This window comes from Bombina bombina, chromosome 3 (assembly GCF_027579735.1).
Source record: "Bombina bombina isolate aBomBom1 chromosome 3, aBomBom1.pri, whole genome shotgun sequence".
In the NCBI taxonomy this organism is placed as follows: Eukaryota; Metazoa; Chordata; class Amphibia; order Anura; family Bombinatoridae; genus Bombina; species Bombina bombina.
The window spans coordinates 559,183,893-559,201,857 of NC_069501.1; the positions used below are offsets into that span (position 1 = coordinate 559,183,893).

The 17,965-nt window shown below is 39.9% G+C and overlaps 1 protein-coding gene across 2 annotated transcripts in view; it reads left to right on the plus strand.

The window, feature by feature from the left end:
* The window catches only part of LOC128653667 (lethal(3)malignant brain tumor-like protein 3), a 112,955-nt gene that overhangs the window by 73,971 nt on the left and 21,019 nt on the right, over positions 1-17,965 (plus strand). Inside the window, exons 17-19 of one of the 2 annotated variants that reach the window (XM_053707082.1) lie at positions 16,171-16,335; positions 16,409-16,510; positions 17,511-17,566. In XM_053707082.1, the coding sequence (XP_053563057.1) occupies positions 16,171-16,335; positions 16,409-16,510; positions 17,511-17,566 (323 nt within the window). The remainder of the gene's footprint in view (positions 1-16,170; positions 16,336-16,408; positions 16,511-17,510; positions 17,567-17,965) is intronic. The other variant, XM_053707083.1, reaches the window with a different exon arrangement.

Below are 17,965 nucleotides of genomic sequence, written 5' to 3' on the forward strand. Positions count from 1 at the left end.
TCTGGCACCTTTTTATACCCTGATGTTTCTCCTACTTTTCCTTGTTCCCTCAGCAGAATGACTGGGGGATAGGGGAAGTGGGAGGGATGTTTAAGTGTCTTTGCCTCCTCCTGGTGGCCAGGTGTTGTATTTCCCAACAGTAAGGAATGAAGTCATGGACTCTCCCTGCCAGGAAGGAAAGGAATTTATCTAGTAAGCATAAATTATGTTTCTCCAACATTGGTGTGTCCGGTCCACAGCGTCATCCTTACTTGTGGGATATTCTCTTCCCCAACAGGAAATGGCAAAGAGTCCCAGCAAAGCTGGTCACATGATCCCTCCTAGGCTCCGCCCACCCCAGTCATTCTCTTTGCCGTTGCACAGGCAACATCTCCACGGAGATGGTTAAGAGTTTTTTGGTGTTTAAATGTAGTTTTATTCTTCTATCAAGTTTTTGTTATTTTAAAATAGTGCTGGTATGTACTATTTACTCTGAAACAGAAAAGGATGAAGATTTCTGTTTGTAAGAGGAAGATGATTTTAGCAGAAAGTAACTAAAATCGATTGCTGTTTCCACACAGGACTGTTGAGATGAAGTAACTTCAGTTGGGGGAAACAGTTAGCAGACTTTTCTGCTTAAGGTATGACTAGCCATATTTCTAACAAGACCATGTAATGCTGGAAGGCTGTCATTTCCCCTCATGGGGACCGGTAAGCCATTTTCTTAGTTAAACATAAAAAGAATAAAGGGCTTCAAAAAGGGCTTAAAAACTGGTAGGCATTTTTCTGGGCTAAAACGATTGCTTTACTAGGCATATTATGCAGATTCTAACTAATAATTGGTATTATAATCTTGGGGAACGTTTAGAAAAACGGCAGGCACTGTGTTGGACGCCTTTTTCAGATGGGGGCCTTTCTAGTTATAGACAGAGCCTCATTTTCGCGCCATTAATGCGCAGTTGTTTTTGGAGAGCAAGGCATGCAGATGCATGTGTCAGGAGCTAAGAATCACTGAAAAAGCTTATAGAAGGCGTCATTTGGTATCGTATTCCCCTCTGGGCTTGGTTGGGTCTCAGCAAAGCATATAGCTGGGACTGTATAGGGGTTAAATGTAAAAACGGCTCCGGTTCCGTTAATTTAAGGGTTAAAGCTCTGAAATTTGATGTGCAATACTTTTAATGCCTTAAGACACTGTGGTGAAATTTTGGGGAATTTTGAACAATTCCTTCATACTTTTTCACATATTCAGTAATAAAGTGTTTTCAGTTTGAAATTTAAAGTGACAGTAACGGTTTTATTTTAAAACGTTTTTTGTGCTTTGTTGACAAGTTTAAGCCTGTTTAACATGTCTGTACCATCAGATAAGCTATGTTCTATATGTATGAAAGCCAATGTGTCTCCCCATTTAAATTTATGTGATAATTGTGCCATAGTGTCCAAACAAAGTAAGGACAGTAATGCCACAGATAATGATATTGCCCAAGATGATTCCTTAAATGAGGGGAGTAAACATGATTCTACATCATCCCCTACTGTGTCTACACCAGTTATGCCCACACAGGAGGCCCCTAGTACATCTAGTGCGCCAATACTTATTACCATGCAACAATTAACGGCTGTAATGGATAACTCCATAGCAAATCTTTTATCCAAAATGCCTACTTATCAGAGAAAGCGCGATTGCTCTGTTTTAAACACTGAAGAGCAAGAGGACGCTGATGATAACTGTTCTGACATACCCTCACACCAATCTCAAGGGGCCATGAGGGAGGTTTTGTCTGATGGAGAAATCTCAGATTCAGAAAAATTTCTCATCAAGCTGAACCTGATGTTGTGACATTTAAATTTAAATTAGAACATCTCCGCGCACTGCTTAAGGAGGTGTTATCTACTCTGGATGATTGTGACAATTTGGTCATTCCAGAGAAATTATGTAAGATGGACAAGTTCCTAGAGGTTCCGGTGCCCCCCGACGCTTTTCCTATACCCAAGCGGGTGGCGGACATAGTAAATAAAGAGTGGGAAAGGCCCGGCATACCTTTTGTTCCCCCCCTATATTTAAGAAATTGTTTCCTATAGTCGACCCCAGAAAGGACTTATGGCAGACAGTCCCCAAGGTCGAGGGGGCGGTTTCTACTCTAAACAAACGCACTACTATTCCTATTGAAGATAGTTGTGCTTTCAAAGATCCTATGGATAAGAAATTAGAGGGTTTGCTTAAAAAGATTTTTGTACAGCAAGGTTACCTTCTACAACCAATTTCATGTATTGTTCCTGTCACTACGGCAGCGTGTTTCTGGTTCGAGGAACTAGAAAAATCGCTCAGTAAAGAATCTTCGTATGAGGAGGTTATGGACAGAGTTCAAGCACTTAAATTGGCTAACTCTTTTGTTTTAGATGCCGCTTTGCAATTAGCTAGATTAGCGGCGAAAAATTCAGGGTTTGCTATCGTGGTGCGCAGAGCGCTTTGGCTAAAGTCTTGGTCAGCGGATGTGTCTTCCAAGACAAAATTGCTTAACATTCCTTTCAAAGGTAAAACATTATTTGGACCTGATTTGAAATAGATTATTTCAGACATCACTGGGGGAAAGGGCCACGCCCTCCCACAGGATAGGTCTTTTAAGGCTAATTTTGCAGAAACGGACCAGTCTCTAATTCTGTATCCTCTAAGCAAGAGGGTAATACTTCACAACCCAAACCATCCTGGAAACCAATGCAAGGCTGGAACAAGGGTAAGCAGGCCAAGAAGCCTACCACTGCTACCAAAACAGCATGAAGGGATAGCCCCCGATCCGGGACCGGATCTAGTGTGGGGCAGACTTTCTCTCTTTGCTCAGGCTTGGGCAAGAGATGTTCAGGATTCTTGGGCGCTAGAAATAGTTTCTCAAGGTTATCTCCTGGAATTCAAGGAACTACCCCCAAGGGGAAGGTTCCACAGGTCTCAATTATCTTCAAACGAAATAAAGAGACAGGCATTCTTACATTGTGTAGAAGACCTGTTAAAGATGGGAGTGATACATCCAGTTCCAATAAGAGAACAAGGAATGGGATTTTATTCCAATCTGTTCATAGTTCCCAAAAAAGAGGGAACATTCAGACCAATTTTGGATCTAAAGATCCTAAACAAATTTCTCAGGGTACCATCGTTCAAAATGGAAACTATTCGAACGATCCTACCTACTATCCAGGAAAATCAATTTATGACTACCGTGGATTTAAAGGATGCGTACCTACATATTCCTATCCACAAGGAACATCATCAGTTCCTAAGGTTCGCTTTTCTGGACAAGCATTACCAGTTTGTGGCACTTCCATTCGGATTAGCCACTGCTCCAAGGATTTTCACAAAGGTACTAGGGTCCCTTCTAGCGGTTTTAAGACCAAGGGGCATTGCAGTAGTACCTTACTTGGACGACATCCTGATTCAAGCGTCGTCCATGTCAAAAGCAAAGGCTCATACGGACATCGTCCTAGCCTTTCTCAGATCTCACGGATGGAAGGTGAACAAAGAAAAAAGTTCTCTGTCCCCGTCAACAAGAGTTCCCTTCTTGGGAACAATAATAGATTCCTTAGAAATGAAGATTTTTCTGACAGAGGTCAGAAAATCAAAACTTCTAAGCTCTTGTCAAGTACTTCACTCTGTTCCTCGTCCTTCCATAGCGCAGTGCATGGAAGTAATAGGATTGATGGTTGCAACAATGGACATAGTTCCTTTTGCACGAATTCATCTAAGACCATTACAACTGTGCATGCTCAGACAGTGGAATGGAGATTATACAGACTTGTCTCCGACGATTCAAGTAGATCAAAAGACCAGAGATTCACTCCGTTGGTGGCTGACCCTGGACAATCTGTCACAGGGAATGAGCTTCCGCAGACCAGAGTGGGTCATTGTCATGACCGACGCCAGCCTAGTGGTCTGGGGCGCGGTCTGGGAATCCCTGAAAGCTCAGGGTCTATGGTCTCGGGAAGAGTCTCTTCTCCCGATAAACATTCTGGAACTGAGAGCGATATTCAATGCTCTTAGAGCTTGGCCTCAACTAGCAAAGGCCAAATTCATAAGGTTTCAGTCAGAAAACATGACGACCGTTGCATATATCAATCATCAGGGGGGAACAAGGAGTTCCCTGGCGATAAAAGAAGTGACCAAGATAATTCAATGGGCGGAGGATCACTCCTGCCACTTGTCTGCGATCCACATCCCAGGAGTGGAAAATTGGGAAGCGGATTTTCTGAGTCGTCAGACATTCCATCCGGGGGAGTGGGAACTCCATCCGGAAATCTTTGCCCAAATAACTCAATTATGGGGCATTCCAGACATGGATCTGATGGCGTCTCGTCAGAACTTCAAGGTTCCTTGCTACGGGTCCAGATCCAGGGATCCCAAGGCGACACTAGTAGATGCACTAGTAGCACCTTGGACCTTCAACCTAGCTTATGTATTCCCACCGTTTCCTCTCATCCCCAGGCTGGTAGCCAGGATCAATCAGGAGAGGGCCTCGGTGATCTTGATAGCTCCTGCGTGGCCACGCAGGACTTGGTATGCAGACCTGGTGAATATGTCATCGGCTCCACCATGGAAGCTACCTTTGAGACAGGACCTTCTTGTTCAGGGTCCATTCGAACATCCGAATCTGGTTTCCCTCCAACTGACGGCTTGGAGATTGAACGTTTGATTTTATCAAAGCGTGGGTTTTCAGATTCTGTAATAGATACTCTGATTCAGGCTAGAAAGCCTGTAACTAGAAAAATTTTCCCTAAAATATGGAAAAAATATATCTGTTGGTGTGAATCTAAAGGATTCCCATCGAACAAGACAAAAATTCCTAAGATTCTATCCTTTCTACAAGAAGGTTTGGAGAAAGGATTATCTGCAAGTTCTCTGAAGGGACAGATCTCTGCTTTATCTGTTTTACTTCACAAAAGACTGGCAGCTGTGCCAGATGTTCAAGCATTTGTTCAGGCTCTGGTTAGGATCAAGCCTGTTTACAGACCTTTGACTCCTCCCTGGAGTCTAAATCTAGTTCTTTCAGTTCTTCAAGGGGTTCCGTTTGAACCCTTACATTCCATAGATATTAAGTTATTATCTTGGAAAGTTTTGTTTTTGGTTGCAATTTCTTCTGCAAGAAGAGTTTCAGAGTTATCTGCTCTGCAGTGTTCTCCGCCCTATCTGGTGTTCCATGCAGATAAGGTGGTTTTGCGTACTAAGCCTGGTTTTCTTCCGAAAGTTGTTTCCAACAAAAATATTAACCAGGAGATAGTTGTACCTTCTTTGTGTCCGAATCCAGTTTCAAAGAAGGAACGTTTGTTACACAATTTGGACGTAGTCCGTGCTCTAAAATTCTATTTAGAGGCTACTAAAGATTTCAGACAAACATCTTCCTTGTTTGTTGTTTATTCTGGTAAAAGGAGAGGTCAAAAAGCGACTTCTACCTCTTTCCTTTTGGCTTAAAAGCATTATCCGATTGGCTTATGAGACTGCCGGACGGCAGCCTCCTGAAAGAATCACAGCTCACTCCACTAGGGCTGTGGCTTCCACATGGGCCTTCAAGAACGAGGCTTCTGTTGACCAGATATGTAAGGCAGCGACTTGGTCTTCACTGCACACTTTTGCCAAATTTTACAAATTTGATACTTTTGCTTCTTCGGAGGCTATTTTTGGGAGAAAGGTTTTGCAAGCCGTGGTGCCTTCCATTTAGGTGACCTGATTTGCTCCCTCCCTTCATCCGTGTCCTAAAGCTTTGGTATTGGTTCCCACAAGTAAGGATGACGCCGTGGACCGGACACACCAATGTTGGAGAAAACAGAATTTCTTTCATGTAATTAGCAAGAGTCCATGAGCTAGTGACGTATGGGATATACATTCCTACCAGGAGGGGCAAAGTTTCCCAAACCTCAAAATGCCTATAAATACACCCCTCACCACACCCACAATTCAGTTTTACAAACTTTGCCTCCGATGGAGGTGGTGAAGTAAGTTTGTGCTAGATTCTACGTTGATATGCGCTCCGCAGCAAGTTGGAGCCCGGTTTTCCTCTCAGCGTGCAGTGAATGTCAGAGGGATGTGAGGAGAGTATTGCCTATTTGAATGCAGTGATCTCCTTCTAAGGGGTCTATTTCATAGGTTCTCTGTTATCGGTCGTAGAGATTCATCTCTTACCTCCCTTTTCAGATCGACGATATACTCTTATATATACCATTACCTCTGCTGATTCTCGTTTCAGTACTGGTTTGGCTATCTACTATATGTAGATGAGTGTCCTGGGGTAAGTAAGTCTTATTTTCTGTGACACTCCTAGCTATGGTTGGGCACTTTGTTTATAAAGTTCTAAATATATGTATTCAAACATTTATTTGCCTTGACTCAGAATGTTCAACTTTCCTTATTTTCAGACAGTCAGTTTCATATTTGGGATAATGCATTTTAATTTAACATTTTTCTTACCTTAAAATTTGACTTTTTCCCTGTGGGCTGTTAGGCTCGCGGGGGCTGAAAATGCTTAATTTTATTGCGTCATTCTTGGCGCGGACTTTTTTGGCGCAAAAATTCTATTTCCGGCGTCATACGTGTCGCTGGAAGTTGCGTCATTTTTTGACGTTATTTTGCGCCAAAAATGTCGGCGTTCCGGATGTGGCGTCATTTTTGGCGCCAAAAAGCATTTAGGCGCCAAATAATGTGGGCGTCTTATTTGGCGCGAAAAAATATGGGCGTCACTTTTTGTCTCCACATTATTTAAGTCTCATTTTTTATTGCTTCTGGTTGCTAGAAGCTTGTTCTTTGGCATTTTTTCCCATTCCTGAAACTGTCATTTAAGGAATTTGATCAATTTTGCTTTATATATATGTTGTTTTTTCTCTTACATATTGCAAGATGTCTCACGTTGCATCTGAGTCAGAAGATACTACAGGAAAATCGCTGTCAAGTGCTGAATCTACCAAAGCTAAGTGTATCTGCTGTAAACTTTTGGTAGCTATTCCTCCAGCTGTTGTTTGTATTGATTGTCATGACAAACTTGTTAAAGCAGATAATATTTCCTTTAGTAAAGTACCATTGCCTGTTGCAGTTCCTTCAACATCTAAGGTGCAGAATGTTCCTGATAATATAAGAGATTTTGTTTCTGAATCCATAAAGAAGGCTATGTCTGTTATTTCTCCTTCTAGTAAACGTAAAAAATCTTTTAAAACTTCTCTCCCTACAGATGAATTTTTAACTGAACATCATCATTCTGATTCTGATGATTCCTCTGGTTCAGAGGATTCTGTCTCAGAGGTTGATGCTGATAAATCTTCATATTTATTTAAAATGGAATTTATTCGTTCTTTACTTAAAGAAGTCCTAATTGCTTTAGAAATAGAGGATTCTGGTCCTCTTGATACTAAATCTAAACGTTTAAATAAGGTTTTTAAATCTCCTGTAGTTATTCCAGAAGTTTTTTTTTTTTTTTTTTTTTTAAATTTCCTTTATTGTTGTAAATAAAACATAGGTACATAACAGAAAGTGACAAAGCATTACAATTAAGAACACAATATATCTCAATATGGTGGGTACATGAATATGACATTGATCTTAACAGATAGAAAAACTGCAAGTGATACCGTGAATCAGTTACTCACATTGATGCTAGATAATCTTCCCATATAAACTTTAAGTTATTGTAAAACTCCAATTGTTGTGTTTGTGTATAATGGTATTTTTCCAGGGTTAAGATCTGCGTAATGTGGCTCTGCCACTCATTAATCGTGGGGATTCTCAGACTTTTCCATAGTCGTGGTATTAGTTGTTTAGCTCCATTCGTCATTATGTGTAACAGTTTTAATCTAAGTTTGCATTTTAATTTAGGAGGGTAGTTGAAGAGTAATATTAGGGGATCTAATTGGGTCTTGTGGGACAAGCATTTCTCTATTTCTTCCTTAATTTTCATCCAATATTGTCTAATGTATGGGCAGTTCCACCATATGTGGACTAGTGAACCCTCCTCACCGCATCCTCTCCAACATGTACTATTTGTGGTTGTATAGATTTTTGAAAGTCTAAGCGGAGTGAGGTACCATCTATATAGGAGTTTCAGGTTAGTTTCTGTAATACTCATCGAAGATGAGGCCTTGCCCATATTATTAAAAATTATTTCCCAATCTTTGTGAGAGATTTCTTTTTGTAGATCGGTTTCCCAGATCTTACAGTAAGCTGGTAGAGATCTGGAGTGGTGCTCTATCAGCATTTTGTATAACATTGACAGACCTCCTTTGGTGGGGGTTTGTGAGTAGCATACATTTTCAAATAGAGTGAGGGGTCTAATTAGTTTGGATTTCTGTATGTTACTTGTAATAAAATGTGGTAGTTGTTGACGTGTGTACCATTCATTTATAAAGAGTGGAGTCATCTCCCCCATTTCCTCTTGTGGTTTTAGTTTTCCATTGCTTATGAGTGTATGGACTGGAATTAAAGTGTTTATATTGGACCATGTTTTGTTGGCAGGGTGCTGTCGTATCGGGATCTCTGGGTTATGTAAGATCGGTGTTAATGGGGAGGGATTAGAGGAAACACCTGTGGTCTTATTAGAGATGTAGTCCCATACTTTAAATGTTTCCTTTATGATACTGGGAAGCGTTTTGTTCATGTTCCTATGTAGCCTATCCAACCAACACATTCCACCCACATTAGGACAGTTAGCTATTTGTTGCTCTAGTCTCACCCATTCTTTACATTCCCCATGTTTACACCAGTCTATAACCCGATTGAGGATGGCTGCTTGCCTGTAGTAAACTAAATTAGGGACTCCTAAACCTCCATTTTTCCTGTTTCTATATATTATTTTTTTTGCTATGTGTGGTCTTTTATTTTGCCAGATATATGTATTAACAATATTTTGGAGGGTGGGCAGATATGATGGTGGAACTGGGATAGGGATCGTTTGGAGTTTATATAAAATTTTTGGAAGGCAGGTCATCTTAAATGCTTCCATTCTTCCTATCCAGGACAAATTTTTGTGTTCCCAGTTTCGTAGTTCTTGTTGCAGCTCATCCATCAGGGTCTGATAGTTTAATTTAAATAGAAGGTCTTGGTTATATGTTATTTGGATCCCCAGATATTTGATAGAGGAGGTTTGTATGTTATAGTGATATTTATTTGCGATTTCCTGTAACTCCTGTTCGGGTATATAGATCCCCAACAGTTCTGATTTTGTGGGATTGATTTTAAATCCTGAAAATGTGCTATATTTATCTATTTCCTTTTTTAATGTCTCTAAAGATAGTCGTGGGCTGGTAAGTGTTAGAATAATATCATCGGCATATAATGCCTGTTTGTATTGAGTATCTTGGATCTGGATGCCTTTTATGTTAGGGTTATGTCTAATTGCTGCGGCCAGGATTTCGATTGTCAATATAAATAAAATGGGGGATAAGGGGCAGCCCTGTCTGGTACCATTATTGATCTCAACTTTACTGGATAAGGAATCGTTAAGTTTGATTTTGGCTGTGGGTGAATTATATAATGTAAATATTTTGTTTATGAAACTTTCTCCCATTCCAAATCTCTCAAGTGTATGTCTCAGAAAAGCCCAGTCTAATCTATCAAAGGCCTTTTCAGCGTCCATGGCCAGGAAGATAGATGGAATGTTGTGTATTTGTGTGTATTCGAGCAAGGTCAGGATTTTCATGGTATTATCCCTCGCCTCTCTGTAGGGTGTGAAGCCGACTTGGTTCGTATTTATTAATGTGGGGAGGAATTTATTGATTCGTGAAGCTAAGATTTTGGCAAATAATTTCACATCTACATTTAACAATGAAATGGGTCTAAAATTTTGGGGTGTATCTGGGGATTTACCTGGTTTAGGAAGTACAGTGATATGGGCTTCTAACATAGTCTGGGGGAAGGGATTATTAATATTTACTTTATTGAAGATTGTCAATAGATGAGGAATTAATATCGGGGCAAGGGTTTTATAATAATATGTGGTGAAGCCATCTGGGCCAGGACTCTTGTATTGCTTTTTTTATCTCTTCAGGGGTGATAGGGGCTTCCAAGTCAGCTGCTTGTTCTTTTTCCAGTGTGGGAAGGGGGAGTGCTTGTAAGTAGTTTTGTATATTTATGTCTATATGTGGGTTATTATTGTTTTGTTTAATATTGTATAGGTGTGTATAGTATTTCTCAAATTGTGTGAGGATATCTTTAGTGGAGTAAACTTCTGTATTTTTAGGGGTTTTTATAGCATGGATAAAAGTTTTTAATTTCTTAATTTTAAGGGCTCTAGCCAGCAATTTGCCTGCCCTGTTACCTTCGTAATAAAATTTCTGTCGAAATTTAGATAGGGTATCTGTATATTCTCTTAATAACAGCTCGTGAAGAGCTTTTCTTATATTTTGAATTGATTGGTATATTGCTTGGTCGTCAGGGTTCATCCTATAGTTATGTTCTAATTCCGATAGTTTTGTAGTGAGGTTCATGTATTTTTGCCTTTCTAATCTTTTGAATTGGGCTTTTCTTTTCATGAATTCCCCTCTCATAAAGCATTTATGAGCCTCCCATACTGTAATCGGGTCGGCATTATCTTTAGTATTAAAAGTAAAATATTCTTGTAGTGCTTTTTGGGTTTTAGTGAGTTGTATCTCCCCTTTCAAAAGGGAGTCGTCTAATTTCCATATATATGGTGTAACTGGGGTATTGGGCCAAGCTATATAAAAAAAAACTGCTGAGTGGTCAGACCATACTGTATGAACGATTTTTGCATTTTTAATATGTTCAAGGCCTATCTGATTGGTAAGTAGATAGTCCAGCCGACTGTAAGTCTTGTTTGGAGAAGAGAAGAAAGTATATTCTCTTTTTTCAGGGTTGACAAACCTCCAAATATCATAGAAATTATATTCCCTCAGTATTTTCCATAGATGTTTAAGTGTGCGTTTAGATGTACTGGGGTTAGGGTTGGAGCTATCAAGTTCTGGGTGTATGGGGATATTAAGGTCTCCTCCTATGAAAATCAGCCCTTTAGCTACATCTAGTATGCGTCTAAATGTTTTCCTATAGAATGGAAGTTGTAGGGTATTGGGCGCATATAGATTGATCAGTGTAACTGGTCTACCATATATTAATCCAAAGACCGCCAGAAAGCGGCCTTCTGTGTCAGTGTGAGTTTGAATATGTTGGAACGATATGGTTTTATGTATAAGGATACTAACTCCGCATCTTTTTGAAATATGGGAACTATGGAAATGTTGATTGTAGTTGGAGCTCATAAATTTCGGCTCATGAGAACGCTTAAAATGCGTCTCCTGCAGGAATAATATATCTCCTTTCCTTTTATGCAAATCAGACATTGCCATGGATCTTTTAGCAGGAGAATTAAAACCCCTCACATTTTGTGTAATAAATTTAAGTACTCTATTTGGAGTCTCCATTGGTCAGTAATACCGTAAGTTTCAAAAGATCACACCATGTACATTTTCCCACATTATGCAATGCCCCGTTTTTACCTTGGTATTCATTCTGCAAACAGTGGTTATTCCAGAAGTTTTTCCTGTCCCTGATGCTATTTCTGCAGTAATTTCCAAAGAATGGGATAATTTGGGTAATTCATTTACTCCTTCTAAACGTTTTAAGCAATTATATCCTGTGCCGTCTGACAGATTAGAATTTTGGGACAAGATCCCTAAAGTTGATGGGGCTATTTCTACCCTTGCTAAACGTACTACTATTCCTACGTCAGATGGTACTTCGTTTAAGGATCCTCTAGATAGGAAAATTGAGTCCTTTCTAAGAAAAGTTTATCTATGTTCAGGTAATCTTCTTAGACCTGCTATATCTTTGGCTGATGTTGCTGCAGCTTCAACTTTTTGGTTGGAAACTTTAGCGCAACAAGTAACACATCGTGATTCTCATGATATTATTATTCTTCTTCAACATGCTAATAATTTTATCTGTGATGCCATTTTTGATATTATCAGAGTTGATGTCAGGTTTATGTCTCTAGCTATTTTAGCTAGAAGAGCTTTATGGCTTAAAACTTGGAATGCTGATATGGCTTCTAAATCAACTTTACTTTCCATTTCTTTCCAGGGTAACAAATTATTTGGTTCTCAGTTGGATTCCATTATTTCAACTGTTACTGGTGGGAAAGGAACTTTTTTACCACAGGATAAAAAATCTAAAGGTAAAAACAGGGCTAATAATCGTTTTCGTTCCTTTCGTTTCAACAAAGAACAAAAGCCTGATCCTTCATCCTCAGGAGCAGTTTCAGTTTGGAGACCATCTCCAGTCTGGAATAAATCCAAGCCAGCTAGAAAGGCAAAGCCTGCTTCTAAGTCCACATGAAGGTGCGGCCCTCATTCCAGCTCAGCTGGTAGGGGGCAGGTTACGTTTTTTCAAGGAAATTTGGATCAATTCTGTTCACAATCTTTGGATTCAGAGCATTGTTTCAGAAGGGTACAGAATTGGTTTCAAGTTGAGACCTCCTGCAAAGAGATTTTTTCTTTCCCGTGTCCCAGTAAATCCAGTAAAAGCTCAAGCATTTCTGAAATGTGTTTCAGATCTAGAGTTGACTGGAGTAATTATGCCAGTTCCAGTTCCGGAACAGGGGATGGGGTTTTATTCAAATCTCTTCATTGTACCAAAAGAAGGAGAATTCTTTCAGACCAGTTCTGGATCTAAAAATTTTGAATCGTTATGTAAGGATACCAACGTTCAAGATGGTAACTGTAAGGACTATCTTACCTTTTGTTCAGCAAGGGAATTATATGTCCACAATAGATTTACAGGATGAATATCTGCATATTCCGATTCATCCAGATCATTATCAGTTCCTGAGATTCTCGTTTCTGGACAAGCATTACCAGTTTGTGGCTCTGCCGTTTGGCCTAGCTACAGCTCCAAGAATTTTTACAAAGGTTCTCGGTGCCCTGCTGTCTGTAATCAGAGAACAGGGTATTGTGGTATTTCCTTATTTGGACGATATCTTGGTACTTGCTCAGTCTTTACATTTAGCAGAATCTCACACGAATCGACTTGTGTTGTTTCTTCAAGATCATGGTTGGAGGATCAATTTACCAAAAAGTTCTTTGATTCCTCAGACAAGGGTAACCTTTCTGGGTTTCCAGATGGATTCAGTGTCCATGACTCTGTCTTTAACAGACAAGAGACGTCTAAAGTTGATTACAGCTTGTCGAAACCTTCAGTCACAATCATTCCCTTCGGTAGCCTTATGCATGGAAATTCTAGGTCTTATGACTGCTGCATCGGACGCGATCCCCTTTGCTCGTTTTCACATGCGACCTCTTCAGCTCTGTATGCTGAAGCAATGGTGCAAGGATTACACGAAGATATCTCAATTAATATCTTTAAAACCGATTGTTCGACACTCTCTAACATGGTGGACAGATCACCATCGTTTAATTCAGGGGGCTTCTTTTGTGCTTCCGACCTGGACTGTAATTTCAACAGATGCAAGTCTCACAGGTTGGGGAGCTGTGTGGGGATCTCTGACGGCACAAGGAGTTTGGGAATCTCAGGAGGTGAGATTACCGATCAATATTTTGGAACTCCGTGCAATTTTCAGAGCTCTTCAGTTTTGGCCTCTTCTGAAGAGAGAATCGTTCATTTGTTTTCAGACAGACAATGTCACAACTGTGGCATACATCAATCATCAAGGAGGGACTCACAGTCCTCTGGCTATGAAAGAAGTATCTCGAATTTTGGTTTGGGCGGAATCCAGCTCCTGTCTAATCTCTGCGGTTCATATCCCAGGTGTAGACAATTGGGAAGCGGATTATCTCAGTCGCCAAACGTTGCATCCGGGCGAATGGTCTCTTCACCCAGAGGTATTTCTTCAGATTGTTCAAATGTGGGAACTTCCAGAAATAGATCTGATGGCGTCCCATCTCAACAAGAAACTTCCCAGGTATCTGTCCAGATCCCGGGATCCTCAGGCGGAGGCAGTGGATGCATTATCACTTCCTTGGAAGTATCATCCTGCCTATATCTTTCCGCCTCTAGTTCTTCTTCCAAGAGTAATCTCCAAGATTCTGAAGGAATGCTCGTTTGTTCTGCTGGTAGCTCCGGCATGGCCTCACAGGTTTTGGTATGCGGATCTTGTCCGGATGGCCTCTTGCCAACCGTGGACTCTTCCGTTAAGACCAGACCTTCTGTCACAAGGTCCTTTTTTCCATCAGGATCTGAAATCCTTAAATTTAAAGGTATGGAGATTGAACGCTTGATTCTTGGTCAAAGAGGTTTCTCTGACTCTGTGATTAATACTATGTTACAGGCTCGTAAATCTGTATCTCGAGAGATATATTATAGAGTCTGGAAGACTTATATTTCTTGGTGTCTTTCTCATCATTTTTCCTGGCATTCTTTTAGAATACCGAGAATTTTACAGTTCCTTCAGGATGGTTTAGATAAGGGTTTGTCCGCAAGTTCTTTGAAAGGACAAATCTCTGCTCTTTCTGTTCTTTTTCACAGAAAGATTGCTATTCTTCCTGATATTCATTGTTTTGTACAAGCTTTGGTTCGTATAAAACCTGTCATTAAGTCAATTTCTCCTCCTTGGAGTTTGAATTTGGTTCTGGGAGCTCTTCAAGCTCCTCCGTTTGAACCTATGCATTCATTGGACATTAAATTACTTTCTTGGAAAGTTTTGTTCCTTTTGGCCATCTCTTCTGCCAGAAGAGTTTCTGAATTATCTGCTCTTTCTTGTGAGTCTCCTTTTCTGATTTTTCATCAGGATAAGGCGGTGTTGCGAACTTCTTTTGAATTTTTACCTAAAGTTGTGAATTCCAACAACATTAGTAGAGAAATTGTGGTTCCTTCATTATGTCCTAATCCTAAGAATTCTAAGGAGAAATTGTTGCATTCTTTGGATGTTGTTAGAGCTTTGAAATATTATGTTGAAGCTACGAAATCTTTTCGTAAGACTTCTAGTCTATTTGTTATCTTTTCCGGTTCTAGAAAAGGCCAGAAAGCTTCTGCCATTTCTTTGGCATCTTGGTTGAAATCTTTAATTCATCTTGCCTATGTTGAGTCGGGTAAAACTCCGCCTCAGAGAATTACAGCTCATTCTACTAGGTCAGTTTCTACTTCCTGGGCGTTTAGGAATGAAGCTTCGGTTGACCAGATCTGCAAAGCAGCAACTTGGTCCTCTTTGCATACTTTTACTAAATTCTACCATTTTGATGTATTTTCTTCCTCTGAAGCAGTTTTTGGTAGAAAAGTACTTCAGGCAGCGGTTTCAGTTTGAATCTTCTGCTTATGTTTTTCGTTAAACTTTATTTTGGGTGTGGATTATTTTCAGCAGGAATTGGCTGTCTTTATTTTTTCCCTCCCTCTCTAGTGACTCTTGTGTGGAAAGACCCACATCTTGGGTAATCATTATCCCATACGTCACTAGCTCATGGACTCTTGCTAATTACATGAAAGAAAACATAATTTATGTAAGAACTTACCTGATAAATTCATTTCTTTCATATTAGCAAGAGTCCATGAGGCCCGCCCTTTTTTTGTGGTGGTTATGATTCTGTATAAAGCACAATTATTCCAATTCCTTATTTTATATGCTTTCGCACTTTTTTATCACCCCACTTCTTGGCTATTCGTTAAACTGAATTGTGGGTGTGGTGAGGGGTGTATTTATAGGCATTTTGAGGTTTGGGAAACTTTGCCCCTCCTGGTAGGAATGTATATCCCATACGTCACTAGCTCATGGACTCTTGCTAATATGAAAGAAATGAATTTATCAGGTAAGTTCTTACATAAATTATGTTTTATGCTTACCTGATAAATTACTTTCTCCAACGGTGTGTCCGGTCCACGGCCCGCCCTGGTTTTTTAATCAGGTCTGATGAATTATTTTCTCTAACTACAGTCACCACGGTATCATATGGTTTCTCCTATATATATTTCCTCCTGTCCGTCGGTCGAATGACTGGGGTGGGCGGAGCCTAGGAGGGATCATGTGACCAGCTTTGCTGGGACTCTTTGCCATTTCCTGTTGGGGAAGAGAATATCCCACAAGTAAGGATGACGCCGTGGACCGGGCACACCGTTGGAGAAAGTAATTTATCAGGTAAGCATAAATTCTGTTTTTTGTTAATCTTGATCTGCATTCAGCCACTGAGGAGTAGTGATGAACGTTACTGCTGTAATGGTATGTTGAGTCAAGCTCACTGCATCTTCACTGAATGCTGTTCTTCACTCTGTTACAGTGCTGTTGGATGTCCATACTCAGAGGTAAATCTTAACAGAGAAAATTTACTGCAAGATCGTCTTAATGGAGAGCGACTGCCACAAATCCACATTACTTCTCGGTCCCGCAGACCAGGAACTCCAAATACAATTTTGGACCCTCCTCCTGACTCTCCCCTATCTAGGTAATACACCTGTGTAATGTTTTCTTATCCAATCAGAAGATTGTGTCTCTGAGTCCTAGTTTCTTTCTCTAAGCAGGAAGTCTCCACCACCTATAGATGAATGTTGGAGAAGTAATCCATGGGTAAAGTCAGAGTGGATAGAGGAAGAAATGGACAATAAACTGCCACCTAAGAGGTATATCTTTGAACGTAAAATTGGTTTACCCTTTATAGGTTTCCAATGACTTGTTATACCAGCTGCAGAGTATACAATTAATGAGAAAATGCTCCTTTAGGTTTAATTTTATAGATGTTTTGCTAATTGACACCACAACCTATTTTAATAAGCTGAGCTTATTTGGGAGAGCAAGACAACCTTATCTTTATCGCTATGCACACTGGCCTGCTTATTTTATCCCTGTCTGCCTACTCAAAAGCCAGTACTTAAAGGGACAGTCTAGTCAAAATTAAACTTTCATGATTCAGATAGGGCGTGTAATTTTAAACAACTTTACAATTTACTCTTATCAAATTTTATTTCTTCTGCTTGTATTTTTTGTTGAAAGCTAAACCTAGGTAAGCTTATATGCTAATTTCTAAGCCTTTGAAGGCCGCTTCTTATCTAAGTGGATTTTGACAGTTTTTTTACAGCTAGACAGCGCTAGTTCATGTGTGCCATATATATAACATTCTCATCACTTCTGTAGAGTTACCTAGGAGTTAGCACTGAGTGGTCTCAAATGAACTGAGATAAGGGGGCAGTCTTCAGAGTCTTAGATTCAAGGTAATCAGAGGTAAAAAGTATATTAATACAACAGTGTTGGTTATGCATAACTTGGGAATGGTAAATAAATTAGTTTTTTTAATAGTGATCAGTGCTGGGCGCACCTTGTCACATTCACTCTTCTCTGCAAGATTCTGCATTCCAGAGAGCTTAATTAGGTTCTATGGGAGGCAGCTTGCTACTTACTTGGACTTCCAAGTATAGTCCCTTGATTAGGAAAGTTGAGTGAGGTCTGCCTATGCTTTCAAATTTTTGGTAATCGGGCCCTAAACGAGTTAACAAGCTTTCTGTATTATAATTCAATTTATTGATTTCCTTGATGGATTTTGTTGTTAGGTTCTCAGGCCCAGCTATTTTTAATGAATCAACAGAAATCATCATTGTGAATGCCAGTTTTTGTCTTTTTTTGCAGGAGTGCTCATACATACATTCGCCTGCAACTAGTGAAACAGGAGATGGACGGAACAGGTAAAAAATGTTACACTGTTTACTAAAAGTCTTGTATGTTATAAGCCTCTCCAGGTCCTATGTTATTCTAGGCATATCTTCACTAACGGTCCATCTTCTATCCAGTCTTTATTGGGGTAACAAGAGTAGAGAGAAATTAGAAAGATTGGAGAGGCTGTTAGTGAATCTAGACATATGTCATGTAGTTTGAGATTATGCGCTAAACTTAATTATGTGTTCCACATAACCTTGACCTCTTAAAACTCATTTTTCCTCTCTCAAACAAAATATCTTGGTTTTTCTTTGTTAACATTTTTAATCATGCCTCATTCACATATTAATCACGTACATCCCTCTAATCATGGGTGCTGTCATTATGGAACTCTGTTACACTACAGGTATCTGATGGAGATTTGCTGC